This window comes from Coloeus monedula (genome assembly GCF_965178545.1).
Source record: "Coloeus monedula genome assembly, chromosome: 20".
Lineage (NCBI taxonomy): Eukaryota > Metazoa > Chordata > Aves > Passeriformes > Corvidae > Coloeus > Coloeus monedula.
In genome coordinates this window covers 6,964,139-6,984,955 of record NC_138800.1, presented here as the reverse complement: position 1 = coordinate 6,984,955, position 20,817 = coordinate 6,964,139, and the positions used below count along the sequence as shown (strand labels likewise).

At 60.3% G+C, this 20,817-nt stretch overlaps 2 protein-coding genes across 10 annotated transcripts in view; one reads left to right on the top strand and one right to left on the bottom strand.

Moving 5' to 3' along the window:
* The window catches only part of MYO18A (myosin XVIIIA), a 36,808-nt gene extending 22,320 nt beyond the window's left edge, over window positions 1-14,488 (top strand). For 8 of the 9 annotated variants that reach the window (XM_082294680.1, XM_082294673.1, XM_082294678.1 and 5 more), the window contains 24 exons: window positions 65-174; window positions 263-328; window positions 575-703; window positions 1,146-1,289; window positions 2,211-2,300; window positions 2,386-2,505; window positions 2,582-2,693; window positions 2,796-2,923; window positions 3,034-3,188; window positions 4,335-4,458; window positions 4,536-4,736; window positions 5,032-5,142; window positions 5,467-5,571; window positions 5,683-5,829; window positions 5,920-6,033; window positions 6,177-6,293; window positions 6,396-6,479; window positions 6,699-6,836; window positions 7,512-7,697; window positions 7,781-7,920; window positions 8,984-9,028; window positions 10,527-10,649; window positions 11,558-12,733; window positions 13,859-13,997. In XM_082294680.1, coding sequence (XP_082150806.1) covers window positions 65-174; window positions 263-328; window positions 575-703; window positions 1,146-1,289; window positions 2,211-2,300; window positions 2,386-2,505; window positions 2,582-2,693; window positions 2,796-2,923; window positions 3,034-3,188; window positions 4,335-4,458; window positions 4,536-4,736; window positions 5,032-5,142; window positions 5,467-5,571; window positions 5,683-5,829; window positions 5,920-6,033; window positions 6,177-6,293; window positions 6,396-6,479; window positions 6,699-6,836; window positions 7,512-7,697; window positions 7,781-7,920; window positions 8,984-9,028; window positions 10,527-10,649; window positions 11,558-12,725 — 3,857 coding nt within the window. In that variant the 3' untranslated portion in view covers window positions 12,726-12,733; window positions 13,859-13,997. Of the gene's footprint in view, window positions 1-64; window positions 175-262; window positions 329-574; window positions 704-1,145; window positions 1,290-2,210; window positions 2,301-2,385; window positions 2,506-2,581; window positions 2,694-2,795; window positions 2,924-3,033; window positions 3,189-4,334; window positions 4,459-4,535; window positions 4,737-5,031; window positions 5,143-5,466; window positions 5,572-5,682; window positions 5,830-5,919; window positions 6,034-6,176; window positions 6,294-6,395; window positions 6,480-6,698; window positions 6,837-7,511; window positions 7,698-7,780; window positions 7,921-8,983; window positions 9,029-10,526; window positions 10,650-11,557; window positions 12,734-13,858 lie in introns of all 9 variants that reach the window. The other variant, XM_082294679.1, reaches the window with a different exon arrangement.
* A 988-nt stretch (window positions 14,489-15,476) lies between these two features.
* On the bottom strand, window positions 15,477-17,908 carry PIPOX (pipecolic acid and sarcosine oxidase; the record flags this gene model as incomplete). The annotated part of the gene is made up of 8 exons (XM_082294686.1): window positions 15,477-15,607; window positions 15,703-15,778; window positions 15,880-16,038; window positions 16,106-16,258; window positions 16,321-16,503; window positions 16,600-16,801; window positions 17,241-17,389; window positions 17,783-17,908. The coding sequence occupies 8 exons, from the start codon at window positions 17,906-17,908 to the stop codon at window positions 15,477-15,479; spliced, it is 1,179 nt and encodes a 392-aa protein (XP_082150812.1).
* Between the last annotated feature and the right edge of the window lie 2,909 nt (window positions 17,909-20,817).

Here is a 20,817-nt window from a genome sequence, read left to right as displayed (position 1 = left end):
GTCCCTGGCCATCCCCCAGGTGTCCTGGCTGCCCACACAGCCCCACTCTCCCTTGCTTCCCCAGGTTACCCCGACCACATGGTGTTTGCGGAGTTCAGGCGGCGCTTTGATGTCCTGGCCCCACACCTGACCAAAAAGCATGGGCGCAACTACATCGTGGTGGATGAGAAGCGGGTACGTGCCCCATGTCAGAGTCACTGCTGTGGTCCAGGGTCCCCTACACCCTGGAGTGCCTGGCCCTGACACCTTTCCCTCCCTGCAGGCAGTGGAGGAGCTCCTGGAGTCACTGGACCTGGAGAAGAGCAGCTACCACATGGGCTTGAGCCGGGTACGGTGCCCGACACCACCGGGTGTGGGTGTGGGCAGGGCTGTGCGTCATGGCACGGTGGGACAGCAAAAGGGCAGCACTGTTTGCTCCCACCCACGGCATTCCTCGTGCCTGGGGAATAAAACCCCACCGTGGGACAGGACCAGTGGCTGCGGAGGGGAGAGACGCATCCCCACCAGCGGGAGGGTGGCACGGCGTGGCCGGAGGGATGCCGGCACCCATTGCCGTCCTGCTCCCCTCCTGCAGGTATTTTTCCGGGCTGGATCACTGGCCAGGCTGGAGGAGCAGCGGGACACGCAGACCAGCAGGAACATCACCCTTTTCCAGGCAGCGTGCAGGGGCTTCCTGGCACGGCAGCACTTCAAGAAGAGAAAGGTTCGTCCCAGCGACTCTCCCCTCCCCGCTCTGCTGCACAATTTCGCCTAAAATGGGCAGCGCAGCCTTTCTGCGCCTCCTGGGCCAGCACCTCCTCCTCCCGCCTCCCCCGGAGCCGTGGGGGGCCAGGGGGAACCGGGGGGCCAGGGGGAACCGGCAGGGAGGCTGCTGGGCATCGCCGCAGAAGGATGAAGCTACATTTTAGCTCCTACTTTTATCATTAGAGAAGGTGTAAAATAGGCATCTCACAGTGCCTTGCTTTCCCAGGATTAGCATTTACAGGGGCTGCAGAGGATCAAACAGCAGATTTGCTGGTGCAATTAGCCTAAATGCTAATGAAGGGAAGCATGCTGGGGTGCTGGCAGGAGTGCTGAGCACCCACACGCTCCGTTTTGCCCTGCTGGTGGCCCCATACTGATCCCATGCCCCGTGCCCTGCACAGATCCAGGATTTGGCCATCCGGTGCGTGCAGAAGAACATCAAGAAGAACAAAGGGGTGAAGGATTGGCCCTGGTGGAAGCTCTTCACCACGGTGCGGCCCCTCATCCAAGTGCAGCTCACCGAGGACCAGATCCGCGGCAAAGACGTGGGTATCCATGCCAGGGGATGCTGGATGGAGCAGGGAGGGCTTGGGGGAGTGTTGGTCGTGGGCAGGGCCCCACACAGGGGTGGGATGCAGGATCCTGTGGTGGATTGGGATACAGGACCCCACAGTGGGTTGGGATGCAGGAGCCCATGATGGGGTGAGATGCACTACGACCACAACTGCCTGCATCCCGCCAGCGCCAGGCTCGAATTGCTCCCTAATTTGCGAATCAGCATGTCATTAGCATCCCAAGAGCCGGCTGTTGCTTGAGCCCAATTACAAGCGTGGAGAATGGAAGTGAAACCGTGTGCCAGAGGCAAATGCGGGGGCTCCGCTCACACTGGCAACCAGACACCGGTGCACTCACCGAGCATGGAGCTGCTGCCTGGCTCAGCTTTCACCCTGACCTGCTGGGGACAGCACCTGGGTGGGGGCACCTGGGCAGGGGCACCTGGGCCCCCTGCTGCCCCCCAGCCTGTGCTGGAACCAGAGGAAGAAAGAGGATGATGTTAACAGCCAAACATGCTTCTGCAGCACTGGCTGGTGGTCCCTGGTTCCACAACATCCTGGTGGGCCCCCTCCCTCCCCACCTGGGCTGGGTGCACCCAAGCCCTTCAGCAAGCTGCTGATGGGTGGATTTGCTCCCACCCCCTCTCCCAAAGGATGTGGGTACCCCTTTGCAGCTTTTCTGGGACTGCCTGGTATTTCAACACCATTTATGGGGTTGGAGTCGGCAGACAGCGGAGTGGGTTGGGGAAAGTCCCTGCCCAGCCCTTGGCAGGGGAGAGCAGCCCTGGCAAGCCCCCACCCTGCCCATCCTGCGCTGGGGGGGTGCTGGGGAGGGGCAGAGAGCTGCCAGCCTCCTACCCGCCAGCCTCTTCCCTGCGCCTGCCCCCTCCCTCACCGCCCTCTCTGTTGCAGGAAGAGATCCAGCAGCTGAAGAGCAAACTCGAGAAGGTGGAGAAGGAGCGTAACGAGCTGCGGCTCAACAGCGACCGCCTGGAGAGCAGGGTAGGTCCTTGCCGGTGCCGGGATGGGGTACGGTGCTGTGCCAGCCTGCCCCAGCCAACGGCCCCATTCCCCCTGCTGCCCCCAGATCACAGAGCTGACGTCGGAGCTGACGGACGAGCGGAACACCGGCGAGTCAGCCTCCCAGCTGCTGGACGCTGAGACGGCCGAGAGGCTGCGGGCTGAGAAGGAGATGAAGGACCTGCAGGTGAATGTGCCCCTCCCTGGCCTCGCAGTGTCTCCTGTCCCCTGCAAGTGCTCACCACAGCCATGTCCCCTCCCAGGCCAAGTATGATGCCCTAAAGAAGCAGATGGAGTCAATGGAGATGGAGGTGATGGAGGCTCGGCTCATCCGGGCGGCCGAGCTCAATGGGGAACTCGACGATGATGATTCAGGTACTGTCCTGCCTCCAGTGCTGGCTGCTGGCACACCCTGCAGTGTCCCCCTCTCCCTGTGCCACCCCCACAGCCCCTTGGTGACCGCGTTTCCCCACACAGGTGGCGAATGGCGGCTGAAATACGAGCGGGCGGTGCGGGAGATCGACTTCACCAAGAAACGGCTGCAGCAGGAGCTGGAGGACAAGCTGGAGGTGGAGCAGCAGGGCAAGAGGCAGCTGGAGCGCAAGGTGAGTGGGGCTCAGCCCTGGGGACTCCCTGGTCCCCTCAGCATGGCTAGGACTGCAGGGACATGGTGGCATCCTGGAGCCCTCACTGCTCTGCTCACCTCTGCCTGCAGCTGGCGGACCTGCAGGCGGACAGCGAGGAGAGCCAGCGGGCGCTGCAGCAGCTGAAGAAGAAGTGCCAGCGCCTGGCTGCCGAGCTGCAGGACACCAAGCTGCACCTCGAGGGACAGCAGGGACGCAACCACGACCTGGAGAAGAAGCAGCGGAGGTGGGGACCATGTGCTGGCAGCGGGGGGGACACGGGGGATGCGCCTCTGGCGAAGTGGCATTACCATTTTAGCAGGGATTTGGGCACCTCACCAGCTCCTACTTGGCTGAGGTGTCTCTAGTGGGATGGGGCTGCCCAAGCTGGATGTGTTTGTTGTGGGGAGGATCCCCATGCCCTTTTGGAGGGGCCCAGAGCTGAGTGATCCCCCCTGTGTGGGGTCATGTCCCATGGTGGAGGCTGCTAGTGCCCTGCTTCTGCGCTCAGCACGCGCTGCCATCCCGTCCCCTCTCCCAGCCCCAAAGTTTGCTAACGTTATTAAGCAGCAGGGACGCTTTCATCTCATTATGGTAATGATCGCACACACAAATACAGCGAGAGAATCCAATCTAATTAATTTCAATTTCCGCGGATTGGAGTCTGTGCTAATGCAGCTGTTTATTACCCAGCGCGAGGAAAAATGGGGATTAGCCGCCGAGGTGTTTAACGCAGGTCACAAACTCAAGCGCAGGGTTGTTTTCCAAGCCCCAAAGGCAGTGATTTCAGAGTAAACCCGGCTGATCCCATCCCAGGGGCGCTGGGAGAAACTGCCACGGCACTGCCTGGCTACAGGCTGTGCTGAGCACTCCTCCACCAGGGCCTTGTGTCCCCTCTGGGGGGGTCGCATGTCCCCTTCGGGGATGGGACCAGTGCCATGTCACGTGGAACCCCAGCACTGGGATGCAGCTGTGGGAGCCAAGCTGCTGCAAGAACCCATCTCTCCCAGAGAACTCTCCATATCCTGCTTGGAGGGTTTGGTGTCCCCAGCTGCCTTGGAGTAGCCAAGTCCCTGCCATTGGCAGCCACAGTCCCACGGGCACGTGCTGGCCCTGGAGAACAGCTGAGGTGCTGCTGGGGTCGGTGCTGCAGGTGCTGCACTCCCCATTAGCACGGAGCAAAGGCGTCAGGAGGAGTGTCTGAGTGACTTGGTGCCACCTTGCTGGAAATTAAAGACTCATCAACAGTGTGTTTCAAACAAGCACTCGGCAGCACACCGCCCTTCCCAGTGCCTGCTGCTGAGGGAAGGGGATGCTCTGTGCAGTGCCCCTGGCACAGGGCTGAGGGTCAGTCCCCGGGCTGCTGAGCGCTCACCCCACTCTCCCCACACAGGTTTGACAGCGAGCTCTCGCAGGCGCATGAGGAGGCGCAGCGGGAACGGCTGCAGCGGGAGAAGCTGAGCCGAGAGAAGGATGTGCTGGTGGCTGAGGTCTTTGGCCTCAAGCAGCTGCTGGAGGTGAGTGGCCCCCGGCCCCCTCCCCAGCCTCCCAACCACCGGGTGCCCCGGGCTGACGGTGACCCTGTCTCTCACAGGACAAGGACTCGGACATCGCAGGGCTGACGCAGAAGGCGGAGGCGCTGGAGGCAGAGCTGCAGGACATCTCCTCCCAGGAGTCAAAGGATGAAGCCTCCCTGGCCAAGGTGAAGAAACAGCTGAGGGACCTGGAGGCGAAGGTCAAAGACCAGGAGGAGGAACTGGATGAGCAGGCTGGGACCATCCAGATGCTGGAGCAGGTACGATGGGGAGGGGCTTGGTTTCTGGGTGGGGTGGTTTCATGCAGGGCTGTTATTACCTGGGCCGGGCTTGCCTGGGAAGAGGAGGCGGTCACCCTGAGCCCGGCGTCAGGCCAGGCATCGCCGCGGCCAGCACAGCTCCCGGCCCTCCGTGCCATGGCCCGGCAGGTCACCATGGGGCGGGCAGCCCAACTGGCCTCAGACCAGGGGTTTTTCAGGGTGAGTGGTGCCTGGACAGTGGCATTCAGGGGTCCCCACATCCCCTTCACTCTGACCACATCCCCACCATTTTCAGGCGAAGCTGCGGCTGGAGATGGAGATGGAGCGGCTGCGGCAGACGCACGCCAAGGAGGTGGAGAGCCGTGATGAGGAGGTGGAGGAGATCCGGCAGTCATGTCAAAAGAAGGTAGGGCTCTGCTGCGGCCCCTCTGCCCAGGAGGGCCTGGGATGCATCCCCATGCCGTGGCCGGGTGCTGGGAGCTGCCAGCTGGGCACCGTCATGCAGCACCCGGCTCCCACGCAGCCGACCACAGCCCGGCTCCACCGGCCCGGCGGGTCCAACCAGTCCTTCTGCTGCCCCGGCCAGCTCACACTGGGCTTTGTGCCTCTGGTTGCGCAAACACCCGGCCAGTGGGGTCACCTGGTGTCCCTAGTGTGTGGGGACACGTGAGGAGGGGGGTCATGACCCCTCCCCACCGCCCTGACCGGCTGCCTCCTGGCTGTCCCCCAGCTGAAGCAGATGGAGGTGCAGCTGGAGGAGGAGTACGAGGACAAGCAAAAGGTGCTGAGAGAGAAGCGGGAGCTGGAGAGCAAGTTATCTGCTGTCAGCGAGCAGGTGGGGTGATGGGCAGCTGGGCACCTGCCTTGCTTTGGGGACCCTGAGGTGGCCATGGTGGGGTGGACACCCCTCAGGCATGGAACCATGGGAAAGTTTCCCGTGCCGCAGGCCAACCAGCGGGACTTCGAGACGGAAAAGCGCCTGCGCCGGGATCTGAAGAGAACGAAGGCGCTGCTGGCTGATGCTCAGATCATGCTGGACCACCTGAAAAACAACGCACCCAGCAAGAGGGAGATCACCCAGCTCAAGAACCAGGTGTGCATCCAGACCCTCCCCAGACTGCAGGCTTTGAGGGACAGGGAGTGTCCCTGTTCCCTGGCCAGGCACTGAGCTATATCTCTGCAGCTGGAAGAGTCGGAGTTCACATGTGCGGCCGCCGTCAAGGCCCGCAAATCCATGGAGGTGGAGATCGAGGACCTCCACCTGCAGATCGATGACCTTGCCAAGGCCAAGGCAGCGGTGAGTGGGTTTGGGGTGCTGTGAACTGTGGTGGGGCCATGCCCCATTTGCACCCAGGGTGGCCCCACGCTGTTTGGAGTGGGTTTGGGGGGTGAGTGCTCCATTCCAGGGATGCTGCAAGAGATACGTGTGTCTCCCTGCAGCTGGAGGAGCAGCTGAGCCGGTTGCAGCGGGAAAAGAACGAGGTGCAGAGCCGGCTGGAGGAGGACCAGGAGGACATGAATGAGCTGATGAAGAAGCACAAGGCAGCTGTGGCCCAGGTGAAGGGGGAGCAGCAGCTGCACCCACCCCACCCCCTCAAGGTGTCCCTCTTGGAGCCAGCCCAGTGAGATCCCCACTGATGGCCCTGGTGTGTCCTGCAGGCATCCCGGGACCTGGCACAGATGAATGACCTCCAGGCACAGCTGGAGGAGGTCAGCAAGGAGAAGCAGGAGCTGCAGGAGAAGGTGGGGATGCACCCTGAGTGAAGCCAGGGTGATGGGGGGCACCCAGAGACCCGCTGCCCACATCATGCAGGGCCCCCTGCACCGTGGGGATGCAGAGCAGTCCCATGGGAAGCTCTCCATCAGGATGGGAGCAGCATGTCCAGCAGCTCTCCTCCAGGACAGCGTGGCAGGGGGGCAGGGTGATTGTGGTCGAGGCTGAGGCTATGCCCTCTCCCGCAGCTGCAAGGTCTGCAGAGCCAGCTGGAGTTCCTGGAGCAGTCCATGGTGGACAAGTCTCTGGTGAGCCGGCAGGAGGCCAAGATCCGCGAGCTGGAGACCAGGCTGGAGTTCGAGAGGACTCAAGTCAAGCGCCTGGAGGTAGACACGGAGCTCCCCCTCTGCTCCAGCTGGGACAGGGGTGCAACAGGACCATAACGAACCTGCCTGAGGGTCTGCTGAGTGCCTCCCCTCCCCAGGACCCCCCACACTGCAGCCGTCTCCCTCTGGCAGCCCATCCCCATCTCCACAGGGAGGACTCCCTGCAAGCACTGATAACAGTAATCCACCTCCCAGCCCGGCAAAGTGCTGCTCTTTCCCTGCATCGACTTAGGGAAATTATAGACTCCCCAGTCCCGCGAACGCAGCCTGTTTTATATTCTGCCTCCGCAGCTCTGCCGGGGAGCGCGGCAGCTTAGCTCTCCTCTTCATATTTTCCAAGCTATTATTTCCTTCCCCACTCTCTCTGCCGACGCCATAAATATGCAGCGGCTGGCTCAGTGGCTGGGGGAGAATGGGAGCTATTTTTTCCCTACGTTACATGTTTTAATTACTTCACACACAGTTAAATCTATTTTTCCAATTCAACAAAGCCTGTGCTGTTGTTCTGCCCCTGACCTGGCCCTGGGAGGGGATGGTTTCTCCTCCATCTCCTTGTGTAATTTTATGGGAGTGAGATCCATCCTCGCATCATCTCCTGGTGGGTGTTGGGGTGAGGGTGGACCTGCAGGATGAGAGGTCTGTGGGGGGATTTGGGGTGACCCCGCTGCTCCGCAGAGCCTGGCCACGCGGCTGAAGGAGAACATGGAGAAGCTGACGGAGGAGCGGGATCAGCGCGCAGCCGCCGAGAACCGGGAGAAGGAGCAGAACAAGCGGCTGCAGCGGCAGCTCCGTGATGTCAAGGAGGAGATGGGCGAGCTGGCCAAGAAGGAGGCAGAAGCCAGCCGCAAGAAGCACGAGCTGGTGAGGCACCCATGATAGGGCCGGGCAGGGCACAAGGGGGTGTTCTCTAAAGGAACCCAGCTCATCCCGTTCCCTCACTGCAGGAGATGGACCTGGAGAGCCTGGAAGCTGCCAACCAGAGCCTGCAGTCAGACCTGAAGCTGGCCTTCAAGCGCATCGGGGACCTGCAGGCAGCCATCGAGGATGAGATGGAGAGCGACAGCAATGAGGATCTCATCAACAGGTGAGAGCACCGGGGCCCGGCTCCCACGCGTCCCTGGGGCTCACCGCTTCCCCTCGCCACTTCAGAAATGCCACAGGGATCCCTCGGCTCTGCCTGGCCCTGGCAGGATGCTGTCTGTGCATCCATCCATGCATCATGCACTCATGCATCTGTCCATGCACCCATGTCTGTCCATCCGTGCATCGGGCACCTGTGCACACAGGCATCAGTCCATGCACCTGTGCATCCATCCCTCCGTCCACCCGCAGCCCCCATGAGCTTCAGCCATTTGTAGAGGTGCCTGAAGTGCATCCAGGATCCTGCCAGCTGGCTGGAAACAGCCCAGGGAGCCCCAGGAGCCAGGGCAGCACAAGCTGGCAGGAGGTTTGGGATGCTGGGATGCAGCCCAGCCCGGGATAGAATCATAGAATCATACAATTGTTTACGTTGGGAAGGACCTTCTGAGATCATCGACTCCAGCCATTAACTCAGCACTGCCATGTTAGCACTAAATCATGTCCCCAAGTGCCAATCCACACATTTTTTTAATGTTTCCAGGGAATTACTCCACCACTTCCCTGGACAGCCTGTTCCAATGCCTGACCACCCTTTTGGTGAAGAAATTTTCCCTAATATCCAAGGCACAATCTGAGGCCATGTCCTTTTGTCTTATTGCTTGTTCCTTGGGAGCAGAGCCTGACCCCCCTGGCTACAACCTCCTTTCAGGAAGTTGTAGAGGGTGAAAGTGCCCCCTGAGCCTCCTTTTCTCCAGGCTGAGCCCCCCAGCTCCCTCAATTGCTCCTCATCAAACTTGTGCTCCAGATCCTTCCCCAGCTCTGTTGCCTTTCTTTGGATATGCTCCAGCACCCAACCTGGGATGCTGGGATCCAGCTGGGTGCAACCCCACTCCAGGGGCACAGAGCAGCCTCACTTCCCTCCCCTGTCCCGTCCCCACCATTTAATTTGCCCACATCTATTCCCCACCCATTTGGTCTTTTTTTTTTTTATAATTTTCCTTTCATTTGATTTCTTTTCTGTTGTGTTTCTCCCCCCTCCAACCCCCCCCACCTCCAACCCCTCCCAGTTTGCAGGACATGGTGGCAAAGTATCAGAAAAGAAAGAGTAAACTGTGAGGAGCATCTCTTTCCTTCCTCCCCTCCCCTAACCTCCACCTCACCCCCAGGGGCCGGGGTCCCGCATGCCACTGGCCCAACTCTGCATGCCCTAACAGCACCCACGGCACGGCACAGCACGGCACATAACCACGTCCCACGCATGGGGACGGGGCAAGCCCCTGGGATGGGCTGGGGGGGGGATGCTCTGCCGTGGCTGATGGCAAATCTGTCAGAGTGGGGCAGCAATGGAGCCCTGCTGCCACTAATTAATACCCCCATCCATGGTCGCTCCCACGACCCAGATCCTGCTTAACTAACGGCACGTTTGCCTGGACATAAACTGTGTTTGATGTGGAGCTTAATTCCGTTGGTCAGAATACCTTAGCTGCCCTCAGAGCTTGTTTTTGGGGCTTGCTGGGGTTTTTTTTGGTGTCGTTCTGTGTCTTTTTGTTGGGTTTTTTTTTCCCCAAGCCCAGCGTTGCCTGGATGTATTGCAGGGGAGGGAGATGCGCAGGATGAAGTGCGGCTCGTTGCTCTGAATTTATAAAGAGAAGGATTCATATACAGGGTCTTTTCCAGCCTGTCCCTTGTGCTGTTTGCTGTCATTCCCAGGCAGGGAATAAGCCCAAAACCAGGAGGATAAAAGGCTGTTTAAGATCCCTTCCTTGGAGTGGCCTGGTGGGAGCGGGGTGGCAAGAGGGGACCACACTGCTTCAATTTCCATATAGATCCCACTGGTGCTGCCATAACCCTAATGAAAGCAGTAAGCGGTGAGGTATTAAGAGAGATTTATTCAGGGATGCTTTTAACGTGGAGGAATGGATTTTGCAATGCAGACAGCACCTTCTTTCTAAAGGCAATCAATATGGTTACAAACGGCCATTATAAATTAGATGGTTTAAGCCAGATAGGACTTTTTTTACGCCGGGACGTAAATCAGGGGCTCTCGGGCACGGCAGGGCTGTAAATCTGCCCGCTGTGCTCCCACACCCGCTGTGCCAGAGTCGTTTCTGTTCCGCCTGCTAAACTCCTGTTTACCCGGGGCCATCAGCATTGCTCTTCCTCGCTGTAATTCTGCACGCGACGGCAGCCTGTAAAATGAACCCACTTATTTCCTTCCCGGTCCTGGAGTTGGAAATCTCCTGTGTTTCTGGAGCTGTGCCCTGCCTGATGCCCCAAAGCCAGGCCCTGCTGTCTCCAGCTCCAGAGCTGTGCAGTGATAGGGAGAGATGTTGGATAGAGGGTGCAAGAGCCCCTTGGGCAGGCGCAGGAGTGGTTTGGAGGTGCTTCAGGGAGCCCCTGCCTTGCAGGTTGAACTATGTGCATGCAGATTATGTCCCGGAGATGGAGCAGAACCATAGGATGGGGTTTTACCCATGCCAGGGTACACAGGCAGTGGGTACTGGAGGAGTTCAGTGCCCTCCGGTGCACTTTCATCTCTCCAGCACCCAAAACATCACTGCCCCACGCTGACCTCTTGCTTTCTCCCACCCTGACCCGCTCCTCCGGCAGTGATGGTGACTCAGATGTGGACTCAGAGCTGGAGGAGCGCGTGGATGGGGTGAAGTCTTGGCTCTCCAAGAACAAAGGCTCCTCCAAAGCACTCTCGGATGACGGCAGCCTGAAGGGCAGCAGGTGGGTGCAGGGCTGGGCACGGGGCTGGCGGGCAGAGGACAGGCTGAGCTGTGCTGGGACATGGACAGGGTGGGTGCCCACGGGATGTGGGATTTGGTACCGTGTTCCCATCTGGTGTTTGTTGGCCAGGGAAGGGTTAATGCTGGTGAGCAGCTCAGTCTCCATTGGGGACACACGGCCCCCCACCCAAGGGGACCTCCCTGGTCCCCCTTCCCTCATCCCACCCTGGAGGCATATGGGCATCCACAGCCCCCACCCCATCTGCCTCCTCGGGTCTTTCGATACTGGGCTTTAGCTCTGTGCAGCATTCCATCACTCCAGGACTGATTCCCTGCTCCATCCTGCCCTCCTCTTCAGCCCCACCCATCCCTCCCCACACCTCTCAGAAAATGTTGGCAGAGGTGGGGAACATGCCCAGGTGCACCCACGGCATGGGGCTGGGGCACACTACCCTTCCCCATGGAAAATGCTTGCCTGCTGAGCACAGATTGCTTTGCTTTTATCCAAACCCAATTTCCTAGCAGGGCTCCAGGAGTCCCAGGGGACTTCCTCCCTCTGCCGAGCAGGGGGGAAAGATCTGAGCTGGTTTCTGTTAATTGGTTTAATTTATTCAGCGGTGCAGATGTAAAACATTTTGTTATTGGAGATAATTCCACCTTTTCTGAAGTCGGGAATCAAACACAGCGGCTCCCGGTAGCCGACAATGAAATAAATTGAAGGCAACACTTTAAAGGGGAATCAAAGTGCTGGGCTAGAACAATTCCCACATTTACATGACATTTTTCCACGATGCCATTTCCCGCTGACGCAAATTGCCGAGGCCGCCTCGCAGCCCCCTCCTTCGCCCGCTCATCTCCGTGTCTCTCTTGTCTCCCCGGTGCGTGCGGGGCCGCGGTGCCGCGGCACAGGTCAGCCCCGCCGGACGGCCCCGAGCCCGAGGAGCGGCCGGTGTCGGTGTTGAGCTCCCTCAGCTACAGGAAGCGGCCGGGCCTCAAGGATTCCATAGGCGGCCGCGGGGATGAGCAGACGCTGTTCAGCGCCCTGGGCGAGCGGCCGCCTTCCCCCGAGCGCCCTCCGCGCCGGGCGGCCCGCGGCGGCGAGCCCCAGGACCGGGCGGCCGTCATCGCCCGCGCCTTCGCCGACGCCAGCGGCCGGGCTCGCCAAGGGCTGGACAAGCGGTGGTCCCTGTCGGCCACCGACGTAGAGAAAGCCTCCGTCGCCTCCGCCCCAGTGAGCCGCGTCTCCTCCGCCTCCTGGCGCGGGCTGGAGGACGGCGATGATGGGGACGAGGGGTGCTCGATGCTTAGCTTCGCCCTCTCCAGCCCCGGCAGCTTGCGGAGCCGGCGCGGGGGGCCCGAGGGCCGCCCTGAGTCGCGGCTCTCCCTGGCCCGCAGCCGCCTGGATGAGGCGGACGAGGGGTCCCGCGGGCAGCCCCTCTTGGGGCGCAGCTTCTCTGTGCCCCCACGGCCCCGCAGCGCAGCCTCCGAGGAGGAGAGTCCTGGAGACGCCCGTCCCGTGCGGCACCGCTCCTACCTCGATCCCGACCTGGAAGCCGCCATCCAGGAGGTGCTGAGCTACCGTCCGCTGCTGGCCAGGGGCTGCTCCAGCCCCGAGGCCGACTCGGGGGACGACGGCCGGAGTGTCCGGAGTGTCAGGAGTGTCCGGAGTGCGGCCCCCCTGGGCGCCGCTGACCGCCCCTCCGGCAGCCTGCGCCGCTCCGCATCCGCCCTCGACTTCTCCCGGCACACCTGCCGGTGCCGCAGCAGCTCGGGCTCCTCTGAGGAGGAGGAGGAGCGGAAGAAGAAGAGCTCCAAGAAGCGTGCCAAGAAAAGCAAGAAGAAATCCAAGAAGAAGAAGAAGAAGCAGCAGTCATCATCCGAGTCCAGTTCCTCCTCCGAGTCCTCCTCCGGCTCCACCAGCTCCTACCGCAGCACCTCCAGTGTCAAGAAGGGCCCGCGGGCGGCGGGGGGCGAGGAGCCGACACGTCCTGCCCGGGGCAAGAAAGAGGAGAAGCAGCGGAAGAAGCAGGTGGACAGCCTGATGATGAAGTACCTGTACCGTCCCGAGAGCGACTGAGGCAGGAGGTGGGAGCGGTGTGTGCCGTGCAGCATGAACCTCCCCGTGTGCCACTAACCGCTCGCCCTAACCCTCTCCTGACTCTGGAGTTCTCCTCCGCCGGCATGGGGCACCCCGGGATGGGGCAGCCCTCTGTGCCTGCAGCAGCCCTGCTTTTGGGATGCTGCAGGGCATCCCGAGCGCATTTCCATCTGTGGGGAGATCCCCGGCATGGCCGCAGCGGGACCGGCAGCTGCCCGTGCTGCCAGGACGCAGCGTGTTCAGGATTAGCAGCTGCGGGGCACCAGGAAGTGCTAATCCCTTCCTGGCTCCCCAGCCATCGACCGGGACACATCTGGATTTATTCCTTCAGGAAATTTTTAAGGGTTTGATGAGCAGCACAGCCCCCAGGAGCAGCGGGGAGTGGGATGGGTACTAACACGCACCGACTGCAGTGTGTGAGCATGGACGGAGGCAGCACCCGCGGTGGGGGACCCAGAGTGGGCAACTGGAGCTCAGAGTTGCCCTGTGCCCTGTCGGGCGCCTATGATGGGAATTCGGGGTGTGAATGGCCTCAACCTGCAGGACTTCGGGGTTCTGCATGCTGTTTGATGTTGATGCAGAGGGGAGGGTTTGCTGGGGCTCGCCAGCAGCGATTCCAGAGCAGGCTCAATCCTTTCTGATGGCTTGAATAGGAGAGCTGCTGGAGGAAGGGAAAGAAACCTTTTGGAAATGTTGTCGCCATTGGGCTGCCTGTCCCAGGGGCAGGGAAGGCATCATGGGGTACCGGGGGAGCAACACCCCCAGCACCCAGCCCTGGGCTCAGGTACAACCGGAACCCTCAGTCAGGGTGTCTGGGAGCGCTGGTGTTGGCATCCAGGGCCACGAGCTTTTTCCTGGGCAGGCTCAGCTCAGCCCCACTGCAGAGCAGGGGCTCAGCTCAGCGCAGCGAGGAGTTGTTTGCAGTGAGGCATGTCCCAAATATCTCGGAAAGAATAAAAAAGGAGGCAATCAAGGCTCCATCCAGCTGGCTGCCAGCGTGCTGGCTCACCGCAGCTCCCGCTGCAGCCGGAGGGGAGCTGTGCTCAGCAGCCAAGCTATGCTGGGGACATGGAGCCCCCCGTGACCCCCTCTAACCCCGCTCTCTCCCACAGCCCCACGAGCTCCCGGCACACCTTCACCTATGACAGATGGGACGATGAGCACGACGCCGGGGACAGCACACGTCGCTCCTCCCGCAGCTCCCCCAGTGCCAGCGAGGCGGAGAGCCGGGCTGCCGAGACCCCCGCCTAGCCCCCCACCGCCACTTCCCACCGCCCCAGGAACGCTCAGCTCCGGGGGCCGCCCCGGGCAGCCGGTATTTGGAGCCCCCGGCTCCAGCCATGGGAGGAGCAGCCCGGCCGGCTCGCTGGCTGCACCCCCCACCCTCCCACCTCCTGTCTGTCCTTGGCGGCGGAGCCGGCTGCTCCGGCACCCGGGATTTATTCCTCAGTGCCTGCTGGCTCCTTGTTTTATAACTTAAACTCCCCCCTTCGGCACCCTGCCGTCCTCTTACACCCCTTTTAGTTGAGCCAAAGACGTCTCTCGCTGGCCGGGCCCTGGGGAGCAGCCGCCCGGCAGCTGGGAAGGGGACATGGGGACAGGGTCCCACGTGCCCACCTGGGTTTTTTGTCACCCCCCAGCCCCCCACCTCTGCCTGGCTGTTTTGCACTAGCCCAGCTGTGCATTCTCCCCCCACCCCCTTTACTTTCAGTATGAAAATAAACGTCATTTCTGGCTGGTGATACCGGCTGCTGCCTGTTCCATGTGCCTGGGGGGTCTCCCCGTTTTTGGGGGGGTGTTTGCATGGTGAAGAGGTCTGACGGAATGGATCCAGCTCCAGCAAGGATGCAGAGCTGCATGCAAAGGCCAAGTCTGGCTTCTTCCCTGAGCCTGCTGCACCCATGGGTGCTGCAGAGGGGGTGGGGAGGGGGGGGAAGCCCTCGTGGGTGCCAGTGCTGAATCATTTATCAATCTTCATAAATATGCAGATGAGCAGCGGGACAGAGCCTCTGCCTGCCGGCATTAAATAATTAACGCAGAGGAGATGATGATGTGCATTGCTGGCTGCCTGCACGGCTCAGCCTCGGCCCTGGCCGTGTGCTGTCCCCGTGCCATGTGCTGTGCCCTGCACCTGGCCCCAGGGACACCCCGCACCCTGGGGACCCCCCGCACTCCTTGGCAGGTTGTTTCCCTTTCCCCACCACCTCCTGGAAGCACACAGGCCAAGCTCGGTGCTCTCTGCCATAAAGCCACGCTGCGCTAATGCGCTTTCATTAAGTGGGAGCGATCTAATGATAATAAAATGGCACATTTAACATTAAAACATTTAACTTGACTCCTAAGCGAGTGTGTCTCTCCGCGCTGCTCCAGCTCCATCTTCATGAGGCTGACAAAGCTTCTTAATTTGTTCCCCAGGAGTGGGTGCTTGGTAGAGATTGCTTCGCACCGCATGGCATGGGGGATGCTGGGATGTGGGGAGGCAGGGTACCAAGATACAGGGATGTGGGGAAGCAAGGATGCAGCCGTGCTGGGATGGTGGAATATGGAGACATGGGGATGCTGGGTATCTGGGGTGCGGGGTTGGAGGAGTGCAGCGTGTTGGGACTCCCCAAGGTGCAGGGAGGTGGAGATACATGGGGATGGAGGTGCACTGGGTGTGAGGATACTGGGATACAGGAACACAGCTGCAGGCAAGTGCAATGCCATGGGGGCACGTCTGGAGCCCCACATCTACTGTGCAGCCGCAAGCACGCCGGGGAAGCGGGTGATGGCGAAGTGGGCCATGTTGTGGGATGGCTCCTCGCCCAGGCTCAGCTCACACAGCAACTTTCCCACCACTGGTGCCAGCTTGAACCCATGGCCTGTGGGAAGGAGAGGGAAGGTGGGGACACAACTATCCCCATGGCCCTGGACAGCTCTGGGATGCTGGGCTGGGGGCGTAGCTGCCCTCGCTTACCTGAGAAGCCGGCGCCGATGACGATGTTGCTGAACTTGGGGTGCTGGTCCAGGATGAAATCTTCATCTGGAGTGTTCTGGGGAGCAAGGGTGTGAAGGTGAGAGGACAGGGTGGGGTCCACCTTCAGCTGGGGGAGGGCTCAGGATGCCTGGGTCTGTGCCCTGGGTGGGGTCTCACCGTGTAGAGGCAGGTCTCCATCACTGCCGGCTGGGTCTCCAGCCCAGGCATATAGCTGCTGATGAAGCTGCTCAGGACGGCAATGTCAGGGTGGGGGGCACTCGAGGGGGCCTGATCCCGCTTCTCTGGGTCTGTGGGGCTGCCATGGTGGTGGCACACCTGGAGGACAACTGGTCAGGGCAGGCTGGTTAAGGAATCCCCCCACCTTGAGCTGCACCCCGCTCACCTTCATCAGACCTGGGTACTCAATGGAGGGCAGCCCATAGATGCCATGGGGGGCTTGGCTCAGCCCCAGGGTCAAGAAGCAGGGACTGACACTGCCCAAGCTGGCGCTCCCAGGTTGCTTCTCCCTCCAGTAGCAGACGTTGATGCGCAGGGGCTGGAATCACTCCATTAGCTCTGGCCATGATTGTGCCACCCCCCTGTGCCACCAACCCTCACCTGCAGTGGCAGGCGGAGACCCAGTTGTTCCACGAAGGCACCGGTCCAGGCTCCAGCCGTGATGATGAGCCGGGGGGCTTTGTACACCCCAGCAGTGGTGGTGACAGTGACCGTGGCCCCAGGTTCGATGCGCAGCACCTTCTCCCCGTCCCGCAGGGTGCCCCCATGTCGGCGAAAGACCTCCTGGGGTAGGGGAGGGTGACAGGAGGTGGATGCGAGGATAGAGCCAGGGGACATCCATCCCATCCCAAATCATCCCATCCCCTCAGGAGCACCTACCTGCACCGCCCGCAGGGCCCGGTCAGCGAAGAGCACCCCGGCAGTGCTGTCCAACACGGCCACCTGGCCAGCTTGGAGCCGGAAGCCAGGGAAGCGCTGGGCCACTGCCGCGGCGTCGAGGACCTCGTCAGCACCCAGGCTCCTCCTGCAGGCCTCCAGCTCCGGCTCTCCCGGCAGCCCCAGCACCACCAGTCCCGTCTGCCTGCATCCCACCAGTCACGTCAGCTCGCCCTGCTCCCCCTCCCTGCGCGGACCCCCCGCTTGCTTTGCTCCTGGGGGAAACTGAGGCACGGTGACACCAGTGATACTTGGGATGTGCTACACCCTGGTGCTGGCGCACCCCACACTGGGATGCAGGTGATAAGGGCACAGCGCTTAGGGTGAGATGCATGGGGAGGGTCCGGACACTGACATCACACTCTCCCCCCTAAGTACAGCAAGAGCCATCAGCCCTGACCCCGGCACCGGAGGATCATTTAGATGCTCATTTCCTTAATGACATTTCCTTCATGGAGCCCCATAAATTACCAGGAACTGCCAGCTGCCTGCCAAGGAAGCCGCATCCCACCCAAAGGTCACCGCCCCCAGTCCCTCGGGGAGGGGACGGTGCCCGGCGGTGGCTGCGTCCCTGTCCCCATCACCTGTAGAGGGTGGTGCCGGTCTCGGCCTCCAGCTGCTGCCAGAGGCGGAAGCTGTCGGGCATCATGCGGGAGTAGTACTCCTGGGGGTAGGCGCTGCGGATGATGCGGCTCTGCCCATGCGAGCTGCCCCGAGAGTGGGGCAGGAGGAACTGTGGGGCAGAGAGGACATGGGGGTGACCACAGACACTGCCACCCTCAACCGCACCAGACCCGTGTGCATCAGCACCGTGCCGCACAGGGCACCTTGGGACACAGCCTGTCCTGTCAACCATGGCACCGGGAAACAGCAGGAAACGGGGGTCTTGGCGCTGGAGACATGAGGGTGCTGGCGCTGGGGACATGAGGGTCTTGGCGCTGGGGACATGAGGGTGCTGGTGCTGGGGACATGAGGGTCTTGGCGCTGGGGACATGAGGGTGCTGGCACTGGGAACTGCAGTGCCAGCAGCGGCTCTGCTCTGTGCCATGTTGGAGGGCAGCCAGGTCTGCGGGCACCCGCCCCAGCTTGTTGGGAATGGAGACGTGGCAGAATGGGGTCACCATACCTGCTCCAGCAGCAGAGTGTCCTTGTGGCGCTGGGCCAGGTGGTAGGCAGTGAAAGAGCCCTGGATGCCGGCCCCGATGACAATGACATCGTAGGTGGACTTCTGGGGCTGGCTTGGGGCAGCCATGCCTGTCCTCGTCCTCGTCCCTGCTGCTGTCCCTGTGGCCGCTGGGAGGTGAGCCAAGGGGAGGAACGGGGCAGAGTCCAGCCAAGCCGAGCGGGTGGTGGAGCCTTGGCCACCTTCCAGCTCTCTGGGGACACAGGGGCCACATTCTTGCTACCCCTTGGGGCTGGCCAGGCAGGAACATTCTCATTCCCCCACCAACACCAGCTCCTGGTCCCAGGGCAGGCAGTTCAGCTGATCAGAGTGAACGGGTGGGATAGATGTGAAGGAAAACTGCTTTCAATAAATCCCCCTTTCCACTGGTCACTGCTGGCTCTAGCTGTGGTGGGACACAGGGCTTCCAGTCGTGCGGCAATGGGAAACCCCCCCTTGCTTCCAGGCAAACAGGGTTTTTTTTTTCCCCTCCAGCACAATTTATTACAGCCATAAACCATTTTGTTGCCATCTTTTGTTGTTATTTTTTTAACGGGAGATAGGGGTGATTTAGGGCTCACCAGAGCTGCTAAGATGCGGCATGGAGCCCCATGGTGGATTTTGCAAATCTGTAAAATTTTGGGGTGTGATTGGGGTTTGGGAACAATGTCTTAGAGTGGAGGATAACACAGGCAGGGGCTGCCAGTTTTGCCCACTGCCACCACTGCCCCGTGCTGCCTGACAGCTAATTAGGGGAATTAATTCACTCTGGCTTCTGCGGTGTAAAAGGCATTATTTACTGGTTAATTGTCGTTATTACAAAATGTTAAATATCATTATTTATTTTGCCACTTGCCTCTGGTGATGAATGAAGCATTGGGGAGCACTCGAGGCTCCCACCAGGTCGCAGGGACACCCCAACATGGTGCAAAGGCAGAACAGGCAGCTCGCATTGGTGGGGAGGTGAGAGGAGGAGGATGGGCAGCACGGGCAGAGGTTGGGGTACCCCCCCGACCCCTCATCCACCCCCCTGCCCATGACAACTACTGCAATGAGTGTATCCCAGTCTCAGCATCGCCACGATGCCCAGGGCTCTGCACCACACAGGGCCCCGTTAAATCAGCACATCCTCGCTCGCCTTTGATGTTACAAATAATTCAGCAATTTCCCTGGGTTTCAGATGACTTTTTTTTTTGCTTTGAATAGCCCCTCTACTTGCTCTTCCTTTTTTTGCTGGAATGATGAAGAATAATTAATTATCTGTGAAACGTTAAATGGTAAAAATGAACTCCTCTCCCGTTAGCGGTGTGGTAATGGAAGGGATGGGAAAGCCTCACTTGTGAGGTTACAGAGATGGTGAGACCTTTGGTGGGATGCAAATCACCATCCTCAGGGCTCTGTGGGAACCCTCAAGCCATTTCTTTTGTTCTGCTGGTGACCCCAACCAGGTCTGATCCCAGGCATCAGGGAGCCCAAAAAGAAGCTGCAGGGCCTCAACTTGCCTGAGGGTGAATTTTTGGGGGGTCCCTCAGCCCTGTGCCAGGGTCTCCATCATTCCTGCCATGTCCTTTTCACCTGGGTTTATACTGACTGGAGGCAATGCTTGTGGCAGCAAGAAATCCATTTCCCTAAGCAGCCGGCGTGGGTCAGGAGAGTTCAGTAAAAATGAAATATTCCATGCAGGCTGGGTGGATGGATGGGAAAACTCGGGGCTGGGAATGGCATGGGGAGGGGGAAATGGGGGCTTGGAGAACCGCCTGGCACAGGCTGTGGGAGCTGCCCCAGCTCAGATCCATGTTGTGCTGGGGAAATGGGGAATGAGGAACTTTGGCCAAGGCTGGGCAAGGATCAGATGCAGCTTGATGGGTGCTGGACTCTGGACCCACTGCACCCTTTTTGCCCACTCTACACTGGGACAGAAGTTTCCCGAAATCCCATCATCCATCTGTGCTGGCCTCATTTTTCACCAAGCACAAACCCAGACTTAAAAAAGAACTAGGGAGCAATGCTGTTCCCCAGGGAGCCGAGGGGAGCACAGCATCCTTCTCTCCCAGCCACAACATGCTGGCTCCACGCACACTCGCCCCCATTTTCCTCCCCAGACCTCTCCATTCCCAATCCTTTGATGGCACCTGCAAAGGATTGTTTGTTTTCTGTCAAAACCAACAGCAGCTGAAGGCAGCCCCTCATTAGCAGTCCAGGTACGTGCCTGGGGAAGCATCAGGCAGATTAAAATTATTTGAATATCATAATATTAAAAACTTCAATTTGGCCTCAAAATGCTCATCTTCCGAGCCCTACCAGGGCTTTGCTGCATTAAACATTGATGGCGTTACCGGTGGATCAAAGTTTTGGGTTTAGAGCTGAAAGTGCTTTGCGGGAGAGCCGGCAGCACCCCTGGGATAAGAAGCATCCCGGCATCGCTTCCAGTCCCGCTCCCACCGCAGCCGTGGGGCTGGTGGCACAGACACAGTGCCGCGGCGTTGGTGGCACAGAGCCCATGCCATGGGACTGGCTGCTGCTCTGCTCTTGGCTCGCCGTGCCAAGCCATGCCGTTCTCCATGGCAGGAATGATGCATGTCGGCAAAGCAGGACCTGGGATTAAAATTAAACCTCCACCGGAGCTGGCTGCGTGGGCCGTGTGTGCAGCGGGGCTGGCCGGGCTGCGGGGGATCCGGCGAGGCGAAGCCATCTGGGCTTTTGCAGGGATGGGGAGGGGGTTATTAAACAAAGAGCTGGGTTTTTTCATACTTTTAACACCCGCAAGAGCCGTCCATCAGCCAAGATGGAGCTGCTCGGTGCCGGTGCCAACACCATCTGCCCGCTGCAGGGCTGGCTGCCCATCGGGACCCCGAGGCAGGGGGCTGGGGAGGGGCTGTTGGACCCCCACCATAACGAATACCAGCCCTCCTCTGTGCTGTTCCGGGTCTAGGTATCTCTGCTTGGGGGATGGCGAACCCAGCCCTAATTTGGGCTATTTAGGGATAAGGAAGGGCAGC